The 20,091-nt window shown below is 41.3% G+C and overlaps 1 protein-coding gene across 1 annotated transcript in view; it reads right to left on the bottom strand.

The window, feature by feature from the left end:
• Positions 1-20,091, bottom strand: part of CDYL2 (chromodomain Y like 2) — a 131,089-nt gene that overhangs the window by 39,075 nt on the left and 71,923 nt on the right. Inside the window, exon 2 of the mRNA XM_087827138.1 lies at positions 1,362-1,950. Coding sequence (XP_087683264.1) covers positions 1,362-1,950 — 589 coding nt within the window. The remainder of the gene's footprint in view (positions 1-1,361; positions 1,951-20,091) is intronic.

Raw genomic sequence — 20,091 nt, 5'->3', positions numbered from 1 at the left:
CAGGAGCGTCAAACACAGATAAAGTCTGTGCCAGACCTCATTTACACAAACCCACTCCTCCGGGAGAGGTGAATTTTTAAAAACAAACAGCATTTACACACAGTAGCGGGCAGAGTCACATCAGCATCAGGGATCCCCAGAAAGAAAGGGGGGATCAATCTGGGGCAGAGGCTGCTAAATAAATCCTGTTTGGGTGAAACTCCTCTCTGGAGACAGAGGAATCTCAAAGCGATTGCTCAGATTCCCTGGCAAGACCCCCTAAGGATGTCATGCTCTCCCCAGTAGAACATGCTCTGGGCACTCAGAACTCTGAAAGCATCGTCACTGTCCTGTGCAGTTGCCCCCATCACCCCATCCCTCCAGGACCTCTTCCAGCCTGTCCTACTGGCATCCAGTACCCCTGCTCCCACACACACCCTGGTTCCATCCAGGGCATCGATGGCCCTACTCTGTTGGACACAGGCTCTCCACACTCATGCAGGGTTTCCTGACATCCCGAGGCTCAGGGTTCTGGCAGCTAAAGAGAAACCACGCAGACACACAGGTATCCAAGAAATGGGTAAGTGCGCATCGTGGGTAAAGACAGGTAACCTGGAAGACTTGGCCACAAGGACTCGACTGAGGAGCAATTTGACTACTGGAGAAATGTCAGGCTTGGGAGCTTGAATTACCTAGGTCATTGCCTCTCTGTTCTTAATTTTGCCTGTGGGGACAAGGTAAGGGGGACGAATGCTATCACCTTTGCTGTGTTACTTCCAGGATGGGGTAAGAAGGTAGGGAGCAACCAAAAGAATTAGCACAGGATGGGGACAGGGCAGCATTTAGGACCTAACATAGAAATGGGGCCAGATCATGCATGTTAGCTATAGATGAAGGGCAAGAGGCTCCAGCTTACGAACGGGTTAGAAGAATCCCAAGTCCAAACTGGGTCTGAGGAGGACCAGACGTGAACCCAGACCTCACCTCTGGGCTACACTGCTGGGGGTCCCAAGAGATTGAAAGCAAGGGCTCTGAGAGGTGCGTGCTGCCCTGAAAAGGCACTGGCCCTCTGGGGACATCAGTCTCAGATCCTGGCAGGTGAGGAGTTTGAGCTGCCCTCACAGGAGAACCTCTAGTGTCGGGAATTTTCAACCCATTCCCGGCCTTGGCTGGAGTGCCAGCGGCTTGGTCCCCCCACATGCATGGGTGACTGTAACCAATGTGGGCACATGACCAAATCCACATGGCCCTAGGTGAGAGAGACAAAGGGAGAATAACTTCCTAGCTAAGAGTCAGGGACAGAGTGGGGACCTTATGTGTGCATGCAGAACCCCCATCTGCCATGGCTGGAGCCAAACGCAGGAGAAAGACAAGCCACGTACCGAGCCCGTTCTCTGCCAGTGCCACATGGTTGATATCACACTCGCCCAGGTCTTGCTCTCCAACATCATTCAGATCCAAGCCGGGCTGGTGGGACCCGTTTCCAAAGTGCCTCTCATCCTTCTCGGATCCGGTGTCCCCGTTTTCTATCCCATTCTGAGCCTTTTTCAGGGGCATTATTTGCAAACCACTGGGGGTAGTCCTGTAAGACACCGTCTTGGCAGCCCTGTCACCTCCCGCAGGGGGCTTGGCTGGATACCCCTTCTTCGGCTTGGACAGGGAAGGGTTGATCCGCTTCCGTTTATGAGAAGTCCCTTTGCTCTTTCCAGATTCTGAAGGTCTACTGGAGAGTTTCTCCACTGATGGGCCTCGGCTGTCGCGCAGGAGCTTGGAGGCGCTGGCCTGCTTCCCTGACTTAATCCTCTTGTCCTTGGATAGGTGCAGCCCATTGAATTCATCGATAAACTCCTCACAGTGCAGTAGATGGTGCTCTGGCTCCCACGTGTCCTCTGTGCTCCCGTAGCCTTTCCATCGGATAAGGTACTCCCATTTTCCTTTCTTGTTCTTTCTCTTGTCTACAATCCTTTCGACCTGGGATATGAGATGAGAGTCAGAAAAGAGAGAAAGGAAAAATTCAGTCCCAGACAACAAGAATAGCACAAAGTCCTCAGGATAAAGGTGAAACCCTGGCCATGGGGCAAGCTATCCAAAGCCCCTGACGCTTCCAGGAGCGTTCAAGGTGGCTGGTTTATTTTAAGACATCCCTGAATGGAACTCAAGGTACATGGTCATTTCCCATGACTCAGCGACACCAGGCCTGGCTGGCAGCATCTGCCTGTCCAACCATCCAAAGGCTTACTCTCGCTTGAAATCACATTGCAAGTTTTCACTAAAAATCTTCATTCTTTTCATTGCACCAAAGTAGAATTAGACTTTTAAAGACCAATTTGGTGTTGGTTTTTCACCCCTACTTATAATAATAATAATAAGAAGAAGAAGAAACATTTATTAAGCATTTATACGGTAGGCGCTATGCTGATGTACCTCTACTTATAATAATACTATATGATTAGTAACATTCATTGGGCACATATGAGGCAGACATTATACTAAATGTGGACATGGATGTCCCCACTTCCTTTTCTCCTGACAACAACCCAATGCAGTAGATATTCTTTCTATCCCCATTTTACAGTGAGGAAACCTGGGCTCAGAGAGATTAAGTCACTCAACCAAGTTCCAAGCTGGTAAGGGAAGAGCTGGGATTGGAACCACTCTTCCCTGAGATTTATTTTCTTAATTATTAGGCCATACCAACTCTCAATGACAAAAATCTTCTCTATTGATCAAAAATGACTTGGATCAACAAAACCCAATTCCCCCAATTCAGAGCCCCAAGCTGCAACACAGGGGGCTGAGGCAAGGTGATAGGTAATATTTGTTGAGATCCTACTGTGTGCCTTGCATAACCCCATGGGTGTATGTACACTATCATTACTCCCATTTGATAGATGAAGGACTGAGGATGAGGCAACTTGCCTGCGACACAGGGCTAAGAGATGGTGGGGGTGAGATCTGAACCCAAGTCCCTCTGGTTGTAAAGCCACGTGCTACTGCCTTCCTACCTTCCAATGTAAGAATATCTCCCATCTTTAAGTAATCCCATGAAAAACACACTTAGGAAAATGCCAGTCCCAATGCTAATAACCAATGTGTTTAGGTGAAGAGTATGTGAGGGTGGATTTATTATCCTTTCAACTCTACTATAGATTTGAATTTTTTTATTTTAAAAAAAATGACAGAAAATTCCAATGCTCTACCTCAAAAAAGCAAGATTTCAAAGAAAAATTAAACAATTACATTCAAATGTTCCTTATAATTCAATGTCAACATAATATACTTTTCTAGAATGGAATTTTGACCTAAGGACATTAATAAGTGAGGAATATACCCTTGAAACTTATGAAAAGAAAAATAATATGAGAGGGGAGAAGTGGGTACAGTTATAGTTGGAAATTGTTGAACATGGGTAATGGGTATGTGGAGGTTCATTATATGATTGTTTATGTTTACATGTTTAAGTTTTTATGTTTAATTTTTCCATAATAAAGAGAAAATTTTGAAAACTGAAATCGTGTACCACAACAGAGGCTATGCAAAATAATTAAGTGACTTTCATTGTTTTGCACTTAATAAATATGCAAATAGCCAAGCTTTACTGCCTCTTCATAACACTGCTTCTTCGTAGACAATTCTAATTGTTTCTTTAATTGATTTATCTCAAATCAAACTGGCCTGTTTCTATTAAAAATTCTTTCCTTATAAAATGCCCTGTGAACATCTGTTTTAGATTTATTACATAATTTTCAGAAGTATCACACAAACTCTATAACAGTTTTAAAAAGTAAAATCATACCAAACTAATCCAACTTTCAACCTTTGGGTCAGGGAATGGGGCTAGCTAAGTAGTCATTTATGATAATGCTTCAGAAAGTCAAGAGTGTTTCTGGAAGATCCTGCAGCTTTGCACACTTGGAGGACATTACAGAGGGGAACCTCCACAGGTTTACAGAGGGAGGAAAGTGAACGAGCAGCCTCCTCCTGCCTGAAGCAGGAGCAAGCCCAGATATGTCTTGGGAGCTAAGGGATTTCTGTTGGCACAGGGGTCTCCAACTTCAGGAAGCATATGCTTGGCCCCTAGGATGGAGACACTGCTTCTCCAGGATGAAGCAAAAAACCAGGCTAGACAAATAGCCAACACAATGAACAGGTCTGTGGGTGGAGAGGTGGGTGAGTGGGTGGATGGATGGATGGATGGAAAAATGGATGGTTAGTGGAAGGATGAACAGATGTGAGGACAGTAGAATCAGGGATAAGTAAAAAGATGGATAAATGAACTGATGGCTAGATAGGTGGGTGATGAGTGAAAGGGTGGGTAGAGAGATGAATTCTGCAATAAATGGGTAGATGGATAGCACTCATCAAAATGAATGTGTATTTAAGAACAGAGGCCCTGGAGCAAGATTATCTGGTTTAAATCTACTGCGAAGCCTTTTATCATGTGTTCTTCAGCAAGTTACTAAACCTCTTTGGGCCTCAGATGACTCATCGAACAAGGGGGAAATAACAGCACGTACCTCACAGTGTGGTTGTGGAGAGTATACAAATAAGTAGTTTTGCATTCCATAGTAAAGGTCACTTAATCTTGCAAAATCTAAAGACAGATTGTTTCCCCACCCTGCAGAATATGACTCTTAGAATAAGCAATTCCTCCCTGGGAAGAAGACAAAGTCCACCTACTACAATGGCTATGCAGAGTAGGGCCACTCGAGGGGCCTGGGGAGTCAGCAAGGGTGCAGTGTCTACAAGCCTATTTGGAGCCACTGTGGGGGAGGGGAGGAGAGCTTATTTTTCCGTCCACATTACTGGAGGATTGAGTCACAGAGTCACAAGTGGCTTTGAGGTGACAGAAATCCACTGCTTCCACCTCTGGTCCCATCCACTGGGCGGTATGACTGCCATTTCTACTTAAATCAACTCAATACCAACAATGAACAGTACTAATAGGATCATCCCTAACAGTCTGATGTGTGGGGAGGAAACACAGCTGGCTCTGCCACTTTCTATCAACATGACCCAGGGCAAGTTGCCCAACCTCTCTGGCCCTTGGTGCCCCCACCAATAAAACAGAAATCGTAATAATAACACTGATGATAATAATAGCAGCAGCTACCTGCAAGGTTATTGGAAGACAGAAAAGAACACAATGGGGAAAGTAAAGGGCCTTGAATATCATGAAGCACAAGGAGGTAGGTGGAAAGCCTCTAAAAAGTATGAAACTTCAGTGGGCAAAAGTGCTGTATATACCTTATTTCCTCCATGCTTTAAACATTTTTAAAAGTTTTTTTCAGGTTTAGAAAAACAATCACTTCTTCTGAAAGACCAAAATGCCCACAAGGAGCTCAGAAGAAAGCTGGCTCTCGAGTACCCCCCCTATTGGGAATGTGCCATCTCCTGGGACCTAATCTCCTGCTTCACATCCCTGCGTGGGACCAGAAGAACCCCTTTTCCTCGCCTTCTGAATAGCATCTCAAACAGAACCAGAATTCTAACTTGTTCTGCTGCTGACAACAGCCCGCGTTATTGAGGACTTGACCTTGCATAGGATTGCAACATTCTCTGTCTGCGAAATCTTTTCTTCCTCTTAAGCTCCCCAAACCTCCCCCACAGTCCCCTAACTCTATGCACCTGCTGACAAGAGAGACTGTGCCTCCAGGTGCTGGTGGCTCTGCTCCTGGTGCCCACCCCCACCCTACGTGTACCACCCGCCCCCCCCCACATGTCCTGAAGCTCAGTCCCTCCAAATGAAGTCGGCCCTGTCAATCCCCTTCCCTTTTCCATGTACTTACTAACTTCTGCATGGATGATATTAAAAAACAGTGTGCTCACACACACACGTCAGCTTCTTTTTTCAAAGATAAGCAATCTGAGACCCTGGACTATTCCTTAAAGTTCAACCAAATCATTCATTAACATTTACTCTCTCCCATCCCAGCTAATACGACAGGCCATTCTACTGCAGGGGAATTCTGATGCATTATTAGCGGTGCCATGATGACAAACGGAGAGCTGTCTCATTAGGAAAAATAATGACGACGATCGCCGTTATTAGTACATGCTAAGTTGCAGGAACTGTGCTAAGCACTTATCTACAAGGTGTTAGATTTCACCTTCATACCCAGGCTTTCAGCTGCACGTTATTATTCTAACACCACTGACAGGGGAGGAAACTGAGGCTCAGAGAAAGTAGGTAACTTTCCCTGCATCACACAGTCAGCAGGTGGTTGGCCGAGACTGGAACCCTAGTTTGTCTGACTCTGCAGGCAGAGATCTTAGCCACCTGGCCACACTGCGCCCATGGGAAACCATCGGGCTGGCGGGGGACACAGTCCTTAAATGAGTGAGCAGAAAGTAGCACGTGGTGACACATGATGGAAAGCGCTCTGGCGGTGAGGAGATGGGCAGGAAGGAAGTTTCCTCTGAGAAAGAACAGTCCAAGCTGAGACCACACTGGGCCTTGAGAGACGGAGAAACTCTGGACCAGGGAGAGGCCTGACCAAGCAGAGAGGGGCTGCTCCCCACCCTCCTCCTCAGCCTTCCGCTGGCAGGCGACCACCCACCACCCACCACCACCCGACACATTCCCAGTAGACCAAGGGCCAGCCACTTGGGTGGGATCCCTACACATTAACTATATGTTATACACGTGAGCTCATTCAATCTTCAAAATAACCCAACAAGGCAGGTAATTTTATTCTTTTTTTTTTTATAGATGATAAAACTGAGGTACCCAGAGGTAAAGGGCCTTGGCCAAGGCCTCACCTCTAACAATCAGCGGAGAGTTGAGACTTGGTCTAATGTGTCTTGGCTCCGGACCCCATCCTTTCAATGACTACTCTATACTAATCCAGTGAGCCCAACCTGACTGAGGCTGACAGCATATCTGCAGCTTCAGACACTTGCCTTCAACCCCTGCCAAAGTCACTTGACTCTCCTGGGGTCCCCTAGCGTGCCATGTGGGCTCCCTCCCTTTCTGCTCCAATTCCCCATTGGCTCCAATGGAAACAGACAAATCATCAATCGTATGCCCTATCCCAGCTTCCCACCAAGAGAAACAGCATATAAAATTATAATAACCTAGAAACCCAGGATTACTAATCAAAGATGTTCCAGGCTTAAAGGAATGCCCCCACACCAGATGAGGTTGGGTTGAGAAACTTTGGGTTACTAGTACATGGCTCTGAATGCAAAGAGCAAGACCAATAAAGAATAAAGGAATTGCCCTGGCCAGTGTGGCTCAGTTGGTTGGAGCATCATCTCATACACCAAAAGGTGGCACGTTCAATTTCTGATCAGGGCACATACCCAGGTTGTGGGCTCCATCCCCAGTCAGGCCACAAGCAAGAAGCAACCAATGTTTTTCTCTCACACGGATGTTTCTCTCTTTCTCTCTCCGCCTTCCTCTCTCTAAAAATCTTTTTATTTTTATTTTTAAAAGGGGATAAAGAAAGATGTCCATGCCTACTTTCTGCCCATACATATAACAGAGCAGCCATCCCTAGACACTCCCTGATTCTGGACCTCAAGCCACCCATCCACAAGGACCTCTCTCTGCATCCTTTCAACATCCTGGGATGGTTCCCTTGGGGGTAGAAAGGCACAGGGGCCCCATTATTACAACTTGGGGTATGAAGTCCTTGGGAAAAATAAAGACAAGAGGATTTCTGGGAGCAACTAGATATGGGCTGTTTCAGGTCTATAAGACTGATTGCTTTGGATTCTCTAGTCAGAGAAGGCAGGACAAACAGGTGGCATTTCCTGTTCTGTCCAGCAAAACTACACCAGGAAAACAGACCAAGACATTCAATTCAGTGCCATGTAATTTAATCCAGTCTCTGGGTGAGTCTGAACAGGGATCTCAGTGGCATCCAGGTGATGAAGGTGCCAAGAAGAATTCCCACACCCATTCTATTGGAAAATGCAAAACCAGAGAAACCTCTTTTTTGATCAAAAACACAAAGACAAAAACTGGTAACAACAACCTCATCAAAGGACATACTTATAAAAACGTCTAAAGAATATAAGAATGTGGCCCTAACTAAAAATTCTCAATAAAATCCAAGAAAAGTTCTACTACACATTCAATAACATTTATGTCATCATTCAAAAAGCTGCAGAAAAAGTGATGAAATAAAGCCAACTAGATAAGGAAACTGAAATAAAAAGAAGACTCATTTACATAAGAAAGGATGTAAGGAAACCACAAAAAAAGATGCAAGCAAAGAAATAAAATTCCCATTGGAACCAGGAAAGGACAGAATCCACATATTGAGAATAAAATCAGTGATATGGATAATGTACTTCAAAAGCTCTCCCAGAATGCTGAAGAAAAGAACATAGAGGTTTAAAGAAAACATTAAGGAAATTGAGAAAAGATATCCAGAAAAGTTAATAGACATTCAACCAATGTAAGTCTAGCAGAGGGGAAAAAATCAAAATATCACAAGAACACTAAGAAGGTAGAACAGAAAAAAATCTCTGTATCTTGAGTCTGTAGGTCAAAAAAGATCTCCGTGGTGGAAGAAGCAGAGGTTGAAAATAAATCAACTTTGTCTCTATTCTGGCAAAACTTCTTAACTTCAAAAAATTAAACTCCCCACCCTCACACTACAACCCTGCTCCAACAAAAATGGCAGGAAAAAATCAGGCAGGCTTTAGAGGACATTAAATGCTAGATCACAAGTTAAAAATAAAATAAGTATTATAAACTTAAGAACTCAAAAACCAGTCAAATGGACTTTCAGATGAGAAGGAAGGGGGAAGACAACTCCTGTGTTAAGGGACAAAACATAAGCTACTCATTTGAAAAATGAGTGTGGAGGATCATGTAGTGCCAGAAAATAAGAAAGTGCTCAAAAAATAAGTAAATAAATCCTAAATGATGGGGGCATGCCTAAGGAGCCCACTGAAAAAGTTCCCAATGCAAAAGCTGAAACAATTTGAATGACAAAATAAACAGTGATAGTACTACATTTCTAACCCAAAGAATAACATAAATATCCGAGAGTTCATCTAACATTAAAAAATGAATTGTCAGAAGCTGGCCTGCAGGCCAAATCTGGCCTGATGTCTGTTTTTAAAAATAAAGATTTATTGGAACATAACCATGCCCGTCCATTTATGTGTTATCTATGGCTGTTTCACACTACACAAGTTAGAGTTAATCATGTGACAGAGACCTATGGCCCACAAAGTCTACAATATTTGCTATCTGGCCCATTATATAAAAAGTTTGCTGACTCTGGAATAACTAAAACTAACAGGGAGAAGAGTCAAATGGTGCTTGTAGAAGTACTCCAATAATAAATTTAAAAGAATACAGGAAACAGAAAAATCAGCATTAGAGCATCACAGTAATAACTGGTATAGGCAAGATCCACAGAAGAATGCTAAAATTAGTAATCTTTAGAGAGAAATAGGACATTTGCACAGCCTCACTGTATCTCACCTGACATATTAATTAACCACCATGATAGTTTTAACAGACGCCCACCAATTGATACCCCTCCCTTCAGGGGGCAGAACTTAATTCCTCTGACCTTGAGGGACTGGACTTAATGACTCCTTTCTAACAAACAGAGTAAGCAAAGGAAAAATAGGTGTACAGTGGAGAAAGCTGGCAAACCCCAGCGATCAAGGTTGCACCACAGTGATAGACCATGCTGATGTCATGTGTGCTCTGACATGATTCACTGAGAAGGCCACTTCCCCTCTGTGATATGATCCCCCAAACCCATAACCTCATGAAGAAACATCAGACAAACCCAAATTGAGGAACAGTCTACGAAATACTTGACCAGTCCGCTTGAAAAGTGTCAAGGTCATGCAATGCAGTGGAAGACCAAGACACTGCCTCAGATTGGAGGTCACGGAGGAAAGGTAATAACTAAAAGCAATACGGTATCCTGGACTGGATCCTGAAACAGAAAAGGCTGCTCCTGGAAATCCTGGAACATCCTAATAAAGTCTGTCGTTCAGTTCACAGCACAGCACCAATGCTAATTTCTTTGTTTTGATAAATGTACAAGGTATCAGACGTAAATAATCATGAAAACTGGCTAAGGGTACATGGGAACTCTGTACTATGTAACTTCTGAAAAATACATAAATTATTTCAAAAGTGCTTTAAAAAGTACACCTATGGATTATACTAAAACTTTTTAAAAAGCATCTGAATAACAGTAACAACAATCATAAAAGCCTAGCACTTGTAAGTATTCATTATATACTCATTCACTCAGTGATGAGTTAAAAGAAGGCAAAAACACGTCGGGCAGGATCAAGTCCTATGAAGAATATCAAAGTAAAACCGAGGCGCAAAATGCACTCAGAAAGGAAGACTATTTTAATTACAAATACTAAATGCATAACAGTCCCGAGCTTTTCTGTACTGAATAGACAAAGAAGTAACCTTTTAAAATTTAACAGAAAATAAATGGAAACAGTTTGAACTGAAGACTTAAACTCAGTGCTTTCCGACAGAGGCAGGTCAACAGATAGAAAATATGGATATAAAGAATCTGAGTGATGTAAATATGATGGTCAATCTGGCAAGTATTACACATGTTTGCAGAAATTAACTGAAAGTGATAAAAGAAAATATTCTCAAGCAATAACTTGATAGCCAACAAAGATATTTTTTTAAAGTGAAAAAGAATTCCTCGCAGAAAAGCTAAGGGAATTAATCTCCAGCAGACGTATTGTACGCAAAACGTTAAAGGAAGTTCTTCAGACAGAAGGAATATAATACCAGACAGAAACTTGGATCTATACAAAGAAATAGAGAGCACTGAAATTGGGATAAATGAGGGTAAAAATAAACTCTTTTTTTCTTGCCTTTAATTGCTCTGAAGTTAAATGCCTATCTTCAGTAAAAAGAGCAACGTATTATGTGTCCAAGGCATATGTAAAGGTAACATGGGTGACAGCAATAGGACAAAGGCAGGAGAGAAGTAAGGATATATTGCTGCAAGGCTGTTATATTATACAAGCAGCAGTAGAAGCTATAAGAAGGTAAACTAAGTGAAGATATGTAGTGTAAGCTTTAGGGCAATTACTTTTAAAAATAAACAGATAAATAACTGCAAGGATTAAAAATCATGAGAAATGCTGAGCTTTAAAAGAAAGTTAAGTCAAAAGAAGGCAATAAAATGAAGCAAAGAACAGATGGAGCAAATAGAAAACAGATAGATCAAAAATTTTAATACAATTATACAAATAATTACATTAATGTAAATGGCATAAACATCAACTAAAATGCTAATATAGTCAAATTGGATAAAAAAGCAAGACTCCAATGTATGTTGTTTCTAAGAAATCTACTTTCAGTCTGAAGGCCTAGGCTACAAGTAAAATGATGGGAAAATATACTGTGAAACAATACTTAAAAGAAAGCTTGAGTAGTTATATTAATATCATAAAAAGCAAAGTTTAGAACACAGAATATTACTGAAGACAAACAGGAACATCACATAACAATAAAAGAGTCAGTTCTCTAATAATGTATAACAATACAAAATGTTTATAACTTAACAATAGTTACAAAAATAGGAAACAAAAATTGAGCAAACTGATGGAGAATTAGACATACACACAATTATGGTTGAAGACGTCAGCATTACTGTTGGTAATTAACAGAACAAGAAAATATAAAATCAGTAAGGATGCAAAATACCTTAAAAACACTATGAATCAATTTGGCCTAACTGACATTTAGAAAAGACCTCACACAAAAACAACAGAATATACGCTCATTTCAAGGGCTCATGGTACACTTATCATACTCTGGGCCATAAAACAAACCTTAAAAGTTCAAAAGCATAGAAATCATACAAACTATATTCTCTGACCATAAAAAAGTAAACTACAAATTAACAAAAATATACTTAGAACACTCACCCTTAATATTTGCAAATTAAACCACATACTTCTAAATTAACCCATGGGTCAAAGAAGTCTCAAAAGGAATTTAAAAATATCTTAAAACAAAATGAAAAGGAAATGAGTACAACATATAAAAATGTGTGGGAGGTAGGTAAAACAGTGTTCAAAGGAAGGTTCATAGCATTTTATGCTTATGTAAGAAAAGAAGAGAGGTCTAAACTAAATAATCTAAATTTCCACCCTAGAAAATTAGAAAGAAGAAAAAATTAAACTCAAAACTGGCAGAAGAGAAGAAAGTAATAAATATAGAAACAGAAATACATGAAATGTAAAACTGATAAACCTCTAGCTAGACTTAGCACACACAAAAAAGTGAAAACACAAATAACCTATAACAGGAATGAAAGGGTGGCTATCCACAGAGACCCACAGATACACATTTAGGTGCATAATCCATGGTTGCCATGGGTTGGGGGCAGGGATGAGTCGGTGAAAGACAGGATTTTTAGGACAGTGAAACTACTCTGTATATTATAATGATGGCTCCATGTCATCACATATGTCTCCAAACCCCTAAAAGCACACCACCCAGAATGAACCCTAATGTAAACTATGGACTTTGGACAACAATGATGTGTCAATGTAGATTTATCAATAATAATAATTTGTAAAAAGACACATGACAGACTAATGAAATAGTGACCTTTATAACAAACAGTTACTGTCCAGGTTATATTAAAAACTTTGAAGTCAAAAACAATACAAATGGGCAAAGAACCAGAATAAAAAATTCAAATAAGTAAAAATGAACACAGCATACTAAAAAGTGGGGTCAATCTCATCACTAATCAGGAAAAGTAAAAACTAAAACAATAAGGTCAGGCAAAACTAGGTCAGGGTGTAAGGAAATGAGTAGCCACATCACATAAACCCTTGGTCAGAGTGCATACTAGTATGCCCTTTAGGGAGGGTAATTTAACAGACACCTATAAAAATGTAAAATGCATAGATATCAGATATCTTTTAAAAAATTTAATCTCCCCTGCCACACACACACACACACACACACACACACACACACACACACACACACACACACACACACACAGGCAGTATTCAAGGTCACATCACAGTAGCTCAGGCCAAGGGACCATAAGCAGAAGAAACGTGCGTCCCCTCTGAACAAGAACATTTCATTTCCTGCCTGCTCTCTCTTCCATACTAGTAACCACGGAGTTGCTTTTGGTGCAGCAACAGAACAGTTGAGCCTCCCCCATTAGCCAGGGCCCCTGAGGGACAGGGTGGAGCTGAATCCCCCACCGCCCCATGTGGCATGAGTGAGAAATATATCTTTGTTGTATAAAACTGCACAAACCTTCAACTCAGCAATTTGGCTTCTGGGTATCCATCCTAACTGTACAACTATTTCTAATGGAAAAACAGAATAAGGTACACTGTAGGTAATCATCTACCGAATGACTAAAGAAATTAAAATAGAGCTCTGTTCTTTGACATAATAGTCTGAGCCCATTTATGTAAAATATACATATGCAAATAATAAAGGTCCAGAACAATTCACTGTTAATTGTCTATAACTGTTGCTTAATAATTAACAATGTTTGGCTCTCAGGCAGGGAGTGGGATGGGAAAGAGGCACTCACGGGGATCTTTCATTTTTATTCAATATCCTTCTGTATTGTTTAGCTTTTTTTAATGCAAGCTATTTATATAGTATCTGTGCCATTTTAAAATCAATAACAATATTTTTTAAATTAAGGCATTTCCTATACAATGTAAACAACCAGTTAAAAGATATAGTGGGAAAACTGAGCACATTCCAAAAAGCAACCAAAAAGATTAAATAGCAAAGGTTGACTTTAAAAAAAACCACTATTGAGAAATTCTAAGAAGAACCACAAAATTCTCCAGAGCTATTTTAAAAAGCGCAAATGTATGAAGGTGTATGTACAATGTTTCTGGATGGGAAGTCTTAAGATATTAAAGATGTCAGATTGCAACTCGCTGATCAATAAAAATAATGCAGTTACAATCATAATCCCAGGGGATCCCTTTTCAGAACTTCACAAAATGAGTCTCAAATACCTCGGGGAGAAGTCAACGAAAACAGTCGAAAAAGTCTGAAAAAGATGAATATTGAGGAGGCACTTCCACATTATATAAAACACAATATAAAGCCACAGTCATTGTACGTGTAGTATTGGAACAGGAAAAAACTACCAACTGAACAATAGAGAAAGCTTAGAAGCATCCCTTCGTGTATTGGGAAAAGAATCTGTAAAAAAAAAAAAATTTGCCTGAAAAATTAGTGTCAGATGAAAGAATTTTTGGCTAAATGGCACTGAAAGAATTAAATAGCAATGGGGTGGGAAACAGGTTCCCACTTCACAAGAGGAACCCAAGTTTGGGATTCGCTGTAGAAATTAATTTCAGGTGAGGCTAAGAGTCAGCAAGCTGAAACACACACACACACACACACAGCCACCACCACCACACCCCACAAAACTATGAAAATGTAGAGCAAGAAAAACGAGGGAGGGAGCCGCCTGATTTTTACTAGAAAGATATCCTAGAATTTAAACGAATACTTTTTCACGCAGAAAAAAAAGATTATGCAGGAAAATAGAAACAAAATCAACTGGTACATAGAAACATATGTCAGATAAAAGCTGAAGTGATTAATATATGAAGATTTTCTCGGGAATATTAATAAAAGTACATAAATGAGCAAAGGACATGAAGAAATGGTTCACAGATGGAATATACAAAGGGCTATTAAATATGTAAAAAAACACTTTATCTCATGAATGAGCAAAACATATAAACAAAAACAAGAATGAGGTTTTGGTTTTTATTCATTAAATTAACAAATATCGTTTTGAAAATCAAGAATGCTTCATGCTTATGAGGATGAGATGGACACCATGGATGAACCGTTGTGATACACAACTTTCAGAAGGGACTTTTGTAATATGTTTCGAGTCTTAAACTGTACATATCTTAAACCTAGTAATTTCTCTTCAAGGACTCCAAAAACTTGACAAGGTATTATGCATGTTTACTGCATTACATGGAAACCGACAAATCTCCAACAAACTGGTTAAAAGGAAAGACGCATGCTCTAAAAATTATATGTACAGCTAGGTTTTAAGGATGTGGAAAGTGATGAAATATTAAATTAAAAACAATGCTTTTCATACTTCCAGGGAATCCTAGATTTTTCCAGTTAGTTGCTCTCAATAAATCACATCTTTTCTGTATCCATGCCCTTTTGCAATTCATCTTTGCCTCTCTTCACATCAAGGGATGGCATGTGTTTTCCAACTCCTGACTCTAGACTTTGCTTTAACCAACAGAATATGGTAGAAGTGACTTCATTCATCTCCAAAGGCTAAATAAATAAGCCTTAAGAGACACTGTAGCTTCTACTTTCACCACCTTGGTCCACTGCCCTGCTGCCACCAGGTCAAGAAGCTGGTCTAGCCTACTGGAGAATGACAGCAAGTGAGGTGTCCAGCCACCTGACAGCACCACATGCCAGAAAGGTGGGTGAGGCTCTCTTGGACCTTCCATCCCAGCTGCATGAGTGAGCCCAGATGACACCAACAGAGGAACCACCCAGCCCATCCCCTGAATTATGAGAAATAATAAATGGTTATCTTCAGCCATTGAGTCTATAACTGATACATCATGATATAAAATATTATTATAGAATTAGCTCAATTATGTAGACTATACACATGCATGCATACACACAAACACACACACACACTTCCATACACATGGCAAAAGAGAGGAAGAAATGTTAATAAAAATGCTATTTCCAGGAAGTAGGATTAGAATTGTCTTCTTTACACTCTTATGTAGTACTTACAAAGTTCCCTTTTACTCATAAAAATATATTTATAAATAGCATTGTGCTTTAAAAATTAATTTATCTACCCAAATACATTGTGAACTCCTTGATAGCAGAGGCTATGTCTTTCAACTGTGAACCCCAAGACTTATAGCTATACAACAGATGCTTGATAAATGAAAGAACCATGGAGAGCCTTAGGCTTGTTACCTCCCCAGATTCAGGATTGGGCTTCAGCTGCCAAACTCTTTATTGCTCCCAGGATTGCTCCTAATGTCCACTGGACCAGACCCAGTGCCCACGGGTCAATGACCACTCATCCAAGTTGCCCTATGGCAGTTCTTCTGGTCACCCCATGCTGGCTCAGGCCATAGCCTTCCTATGGGATCCTCTAGGAACTGTTCTGGTTACCCTGCATCATCTTCTGGCTCAAGGAGAGTGAAGAATAGCCAGCCCTTCTGCCAGAACTGAAACCTGGTGGCCAGGGTCTCCTCCATGCAGGGCTCCTGGGTTAGGATTATCTGAGTCCTGCCTCCCTGATGGGGATTCCCCACCCCCTCCCAGACCTCTGTTTCCAGAACCTCACCTGGCCTTGCCTACCCCTGCATAACAACACTCACCTGTGGAACCAACATGTTGGACTCAAACATTGTGTTCAGGTAAGCAGAGGAGCCCCACTCCCTCCTCTCTCCCAGCTGCATGCTATTCTGTGTGCCCACTGTCACGTCTCATTTCCAAAGTTCACAGGGAGATGCTCTGAGCTGCCAAAGATGGCAGATGTGTGCATATGGTGGGGGTACTGCGCAGTAAAGGTGACTAGTAAAAACTCAAGTATTTGAGTTGAGCAAAATGTTTGTGCTAGGGATCAATGAGGTATATCAGGGGACACTCTCTGAATACTCACCAACTAACTCCCTTCTTTCCTTTCCTTTCTTACCCTCCTCTCATCCAAACCAGACACTGCTAGTCAATCACAGCATTGCCCCAATCAGTGGTACTTCAAGGGCGCTGTTACATAAGACACAATTGTTTCATTGTCATTCACTGGAAAAATTCCAGTAAGAGACCATTAATATCTCTTAGGCCACAAGTGTTTTCTCTCCAGTAGGGTGCTGGGGTACGGAGTAAGCCTAGATGACCTTATGAACCATTCTTCTATCAGCAGAAAGGCTGGAGCAAACAGGGCGCCCTTCCCTCCCTCGTGCCTGATGGGAAGGTCACAGAGGATGTTGGGTCAACAGAAAAACCAGAATGGGATGGAAGAATAGAAGGAAACTGTAATTTACCCAACAGGAACTGGAGAAGTTGTATCTATTGCCTCAGTACACCCTCCATATCCCTTATGAGGACGCCAACACCATCCCATTTTGAGAATGGGGTTCAGAGAGGATTTCCACCAAGGAGAAAACTCAACCTGTCCCATCAGACTGTAAAGGACATAGCTTTACCCAGGAGGCAATCAATATATATTAGCTGGTAGTCTGGCTTCCATTTTTAAATGAATGAATGGGTTTTAAAATTCATAAGTGGAAAGTACTAGAAACCCATTTTGTAGTTCAAATTGTTCTCAGTCCCCAAGTATGAAGACAGAGCAGATGGGAATCTGATAATGATGGAATCTTTATTATAAAGAAAAATTGATGCAATCCTTATTTATTATAAAGCAAAGTGAGGCAATTGCCTATCTACATTCCTATTTTTAAATACGAAGATAAAAATACTATTCTAGCAACACAGCTCCTGTTTGCAAATTGAACAAGAGCGTAAGATGCCAGTCAAACAAGAGGAAATTATACAAACAGAAAGCACAGTAAGTTCTGCTGTAACTTGTTTTGAAAACACAAATTTGTTCCAACGCAACTGATACAAGGGGACAATCTGAGCATAACGCAGATTCTGCATTGGCTTGTGCATGATTTTTGTCCACAAAAAACACTAGGTGAGCTCGGCCGGGCGTGGCTCAGCAGCTGAGCATCGAACTAGGATCCAGGAGATGGCAGTTTGATTCCCGGTCAGGGCACACGCCCGGGTTGCGGGCTCAATCCCTGGTCAGGGGCGTGCAGGAGGCAGTCGATCAATGACTCTCATCATTGATGTCTCTCTCTCTCTCTTTCTCTCTCTCCTCTCTCCCCCACCCCCACCCCCCGAAATCAAAAAAGATATATTCAAAACAAAAACAAAACACTAGGTGAATGCAGAAACCCACACCCAGCCAAACAGAACCACATCGGGTACACAAAACATGCACACGCACACACCTCACATGTCTATCAGCTGCCCCGGTTCTCCAAGCGTTTGAGCCACACAGATCCACAGCTTTCCTCGACTCAGATGACCCTCCTTCCTCACCACACAATCACTCCCAAGCTGCCGGCTTCGCACAGCCACCTCCACAGGCACCTTCCGGGCACACTAACTGCAACCACTCAGCAAGTGCTGCCATCTTTTCTATTAGTGTGTCACTGATAAAGTTTTTGAGTTTTGTGGCCTAACCCACTTTTCCCATAAGCTGTGTTGGTTTTTTAATTGCATGATTCTGGATAGCACGGTGCTTTTTAGGAATATCCGTCACATGATAGCAGAACTTACTGTTCTTCCACAGTTGGTTCAATTTTTAAAGGAAATAGCATCATAAATTGGGACAATCCTTCTAGCAGTCAGGTAGCAAATACAGGGCGGCACAAAAGTAGCTTTACAGTTGTGAATATGTGAAACACAGAGTTTATTCTTGTATTATTTTCCTCATGAATACTTGTACACCTTTTGCCCCACTCTGTATTTACCGAGCTATGTCCATATCTTTTGACCAAGTAATCCCATTGTAGGAAACACAGATATAATTCAACAGAGATGAGTGCATTAAGGTGTTCATTGTGATACTGATGGGTGTGAATGTGTGTGTGTGTAAAGCCACCAAACTTTATAATTATAAACACTATGTAACCTTAGTATTTTATAGAATATATTGTATGTTAGGTGAAAAGTGGGGAAAAGTAAACTGTAAACTGGTTAACAGTATAAAAACAAAGAGAAGACAATATTTGTTTATACACACACATATACACAGAGTTGTGTTTTTAAAATTTTTAAAAAGCTAAATCACCAAGAAGGGTTTTAAATATGCTAATTTTCCATTTAAAAAAAAAAATCAGAAATAGTTCTTCACTGCAGATCACATACCCAGCACACTATTTCTAGATGTGAAGGAAGTAATTTGAAATTTTAGTTTCGTGAATACATATTTTTGTAACAGTACAAATCTGAATTCTGAACTACAGCTGGTTATCTTCAGTTTGTCACTAAAACTAATTTACAGCCCTGCTGCTTGCTGTAAATATGGAAACAATAGTCCCTTTGCAACATGCAAACACACAGGACAAAACATACCAACAGAAAGTAAAGGTTTTGTTGACAACAGGTAAACTGCACAATGCTTGCATACTGGTTGTGTTAGTGGAAGAAAAGAGGTGGGAGGGTTTGATGCAAGGAGGGCTATTGCCAGGAAGACAACTTTCTGGACAAACCAGATGGTCAACAGGAAGTGGGGCATTTTCATGTTCAGCACAGAAGGAACCACTCAATGGATTCTGTGAAAAATATAAAGTCTATATATTGAAGCATCGGTGTCAGAGTCTCCAAATCTGCCCAAACTCTCATGCAGGGAACCAGACGTGGACAGTGCATGTGGGGTCTGGGGGTGGGCAGACATGCCTGAGTGCACACGTGGGGGGGAATAAAGATGGGATTACTCTGAATGTTTAAGAGAAAGTCCTGTTTTTATTAACATTTCATGAGTTGGCTTTCCCATATCAAAAAGCTCTTTCCTCCTCTGAACACCTGTGATGCAGAGTAGGAAAGAGTGCTCAAGCTCTGGATCTTACCCACCCTGGGATTTAATTCAAACTATTTGCTGTGTGACCCTCAGCAAATTATTTTACTTCTCTGAGCCTCCCTTTCCTCTTCAGAAATGCAGGAATAACTCTCTCTCTCAAATGGTTGTTCTGAGGAGTGTTTTAAAAAGCAACGTTCCTGGCCCTAAGAGGGGCTTGGTAAATACTCATCAAATCTCACGTTTAATACTTTGAGACCTTCCTGCTGCCTCTACTCCCAACCTTGCCCTCATCCATGCCTGATGTCCCCAGAAAGAATACAATGGCCTGGCTGACCACACTCAATGTGGCACCAAGGGACAGAAACTCCAACAGGATCCCAAATTACCCATTATCCAACCAACACTGGATTAGGCCAACCAGCTTCACCCGCCCGCACAATCCAAGCCACGTGTAAGGATGGTGGGGTTGGAAGGCAATGGGGAGATGAACATTAAGTATTGTTTTTCACACTTAATAAAAAAT

This window comes from Miniopterus natalensis, chromosome 18 (assembly GCF_054644295.1).
Source record: "Miniopterus natalensis isolate mMinNat1 chromosome 18, mMinNat1.hap1, whole genome shotgun sequence".
NCBI lineage: Eukaryota > Metazoa > Chordata > Mammalia > Chiroptera > Miniopteridae > Miniopterus > Miniopterus natalensis.
The sequence above is the reverse complement of the archived record's forward strand: the minus strand, read 5'-3'. Positions and strand labels throughout refer to the sequence as shown.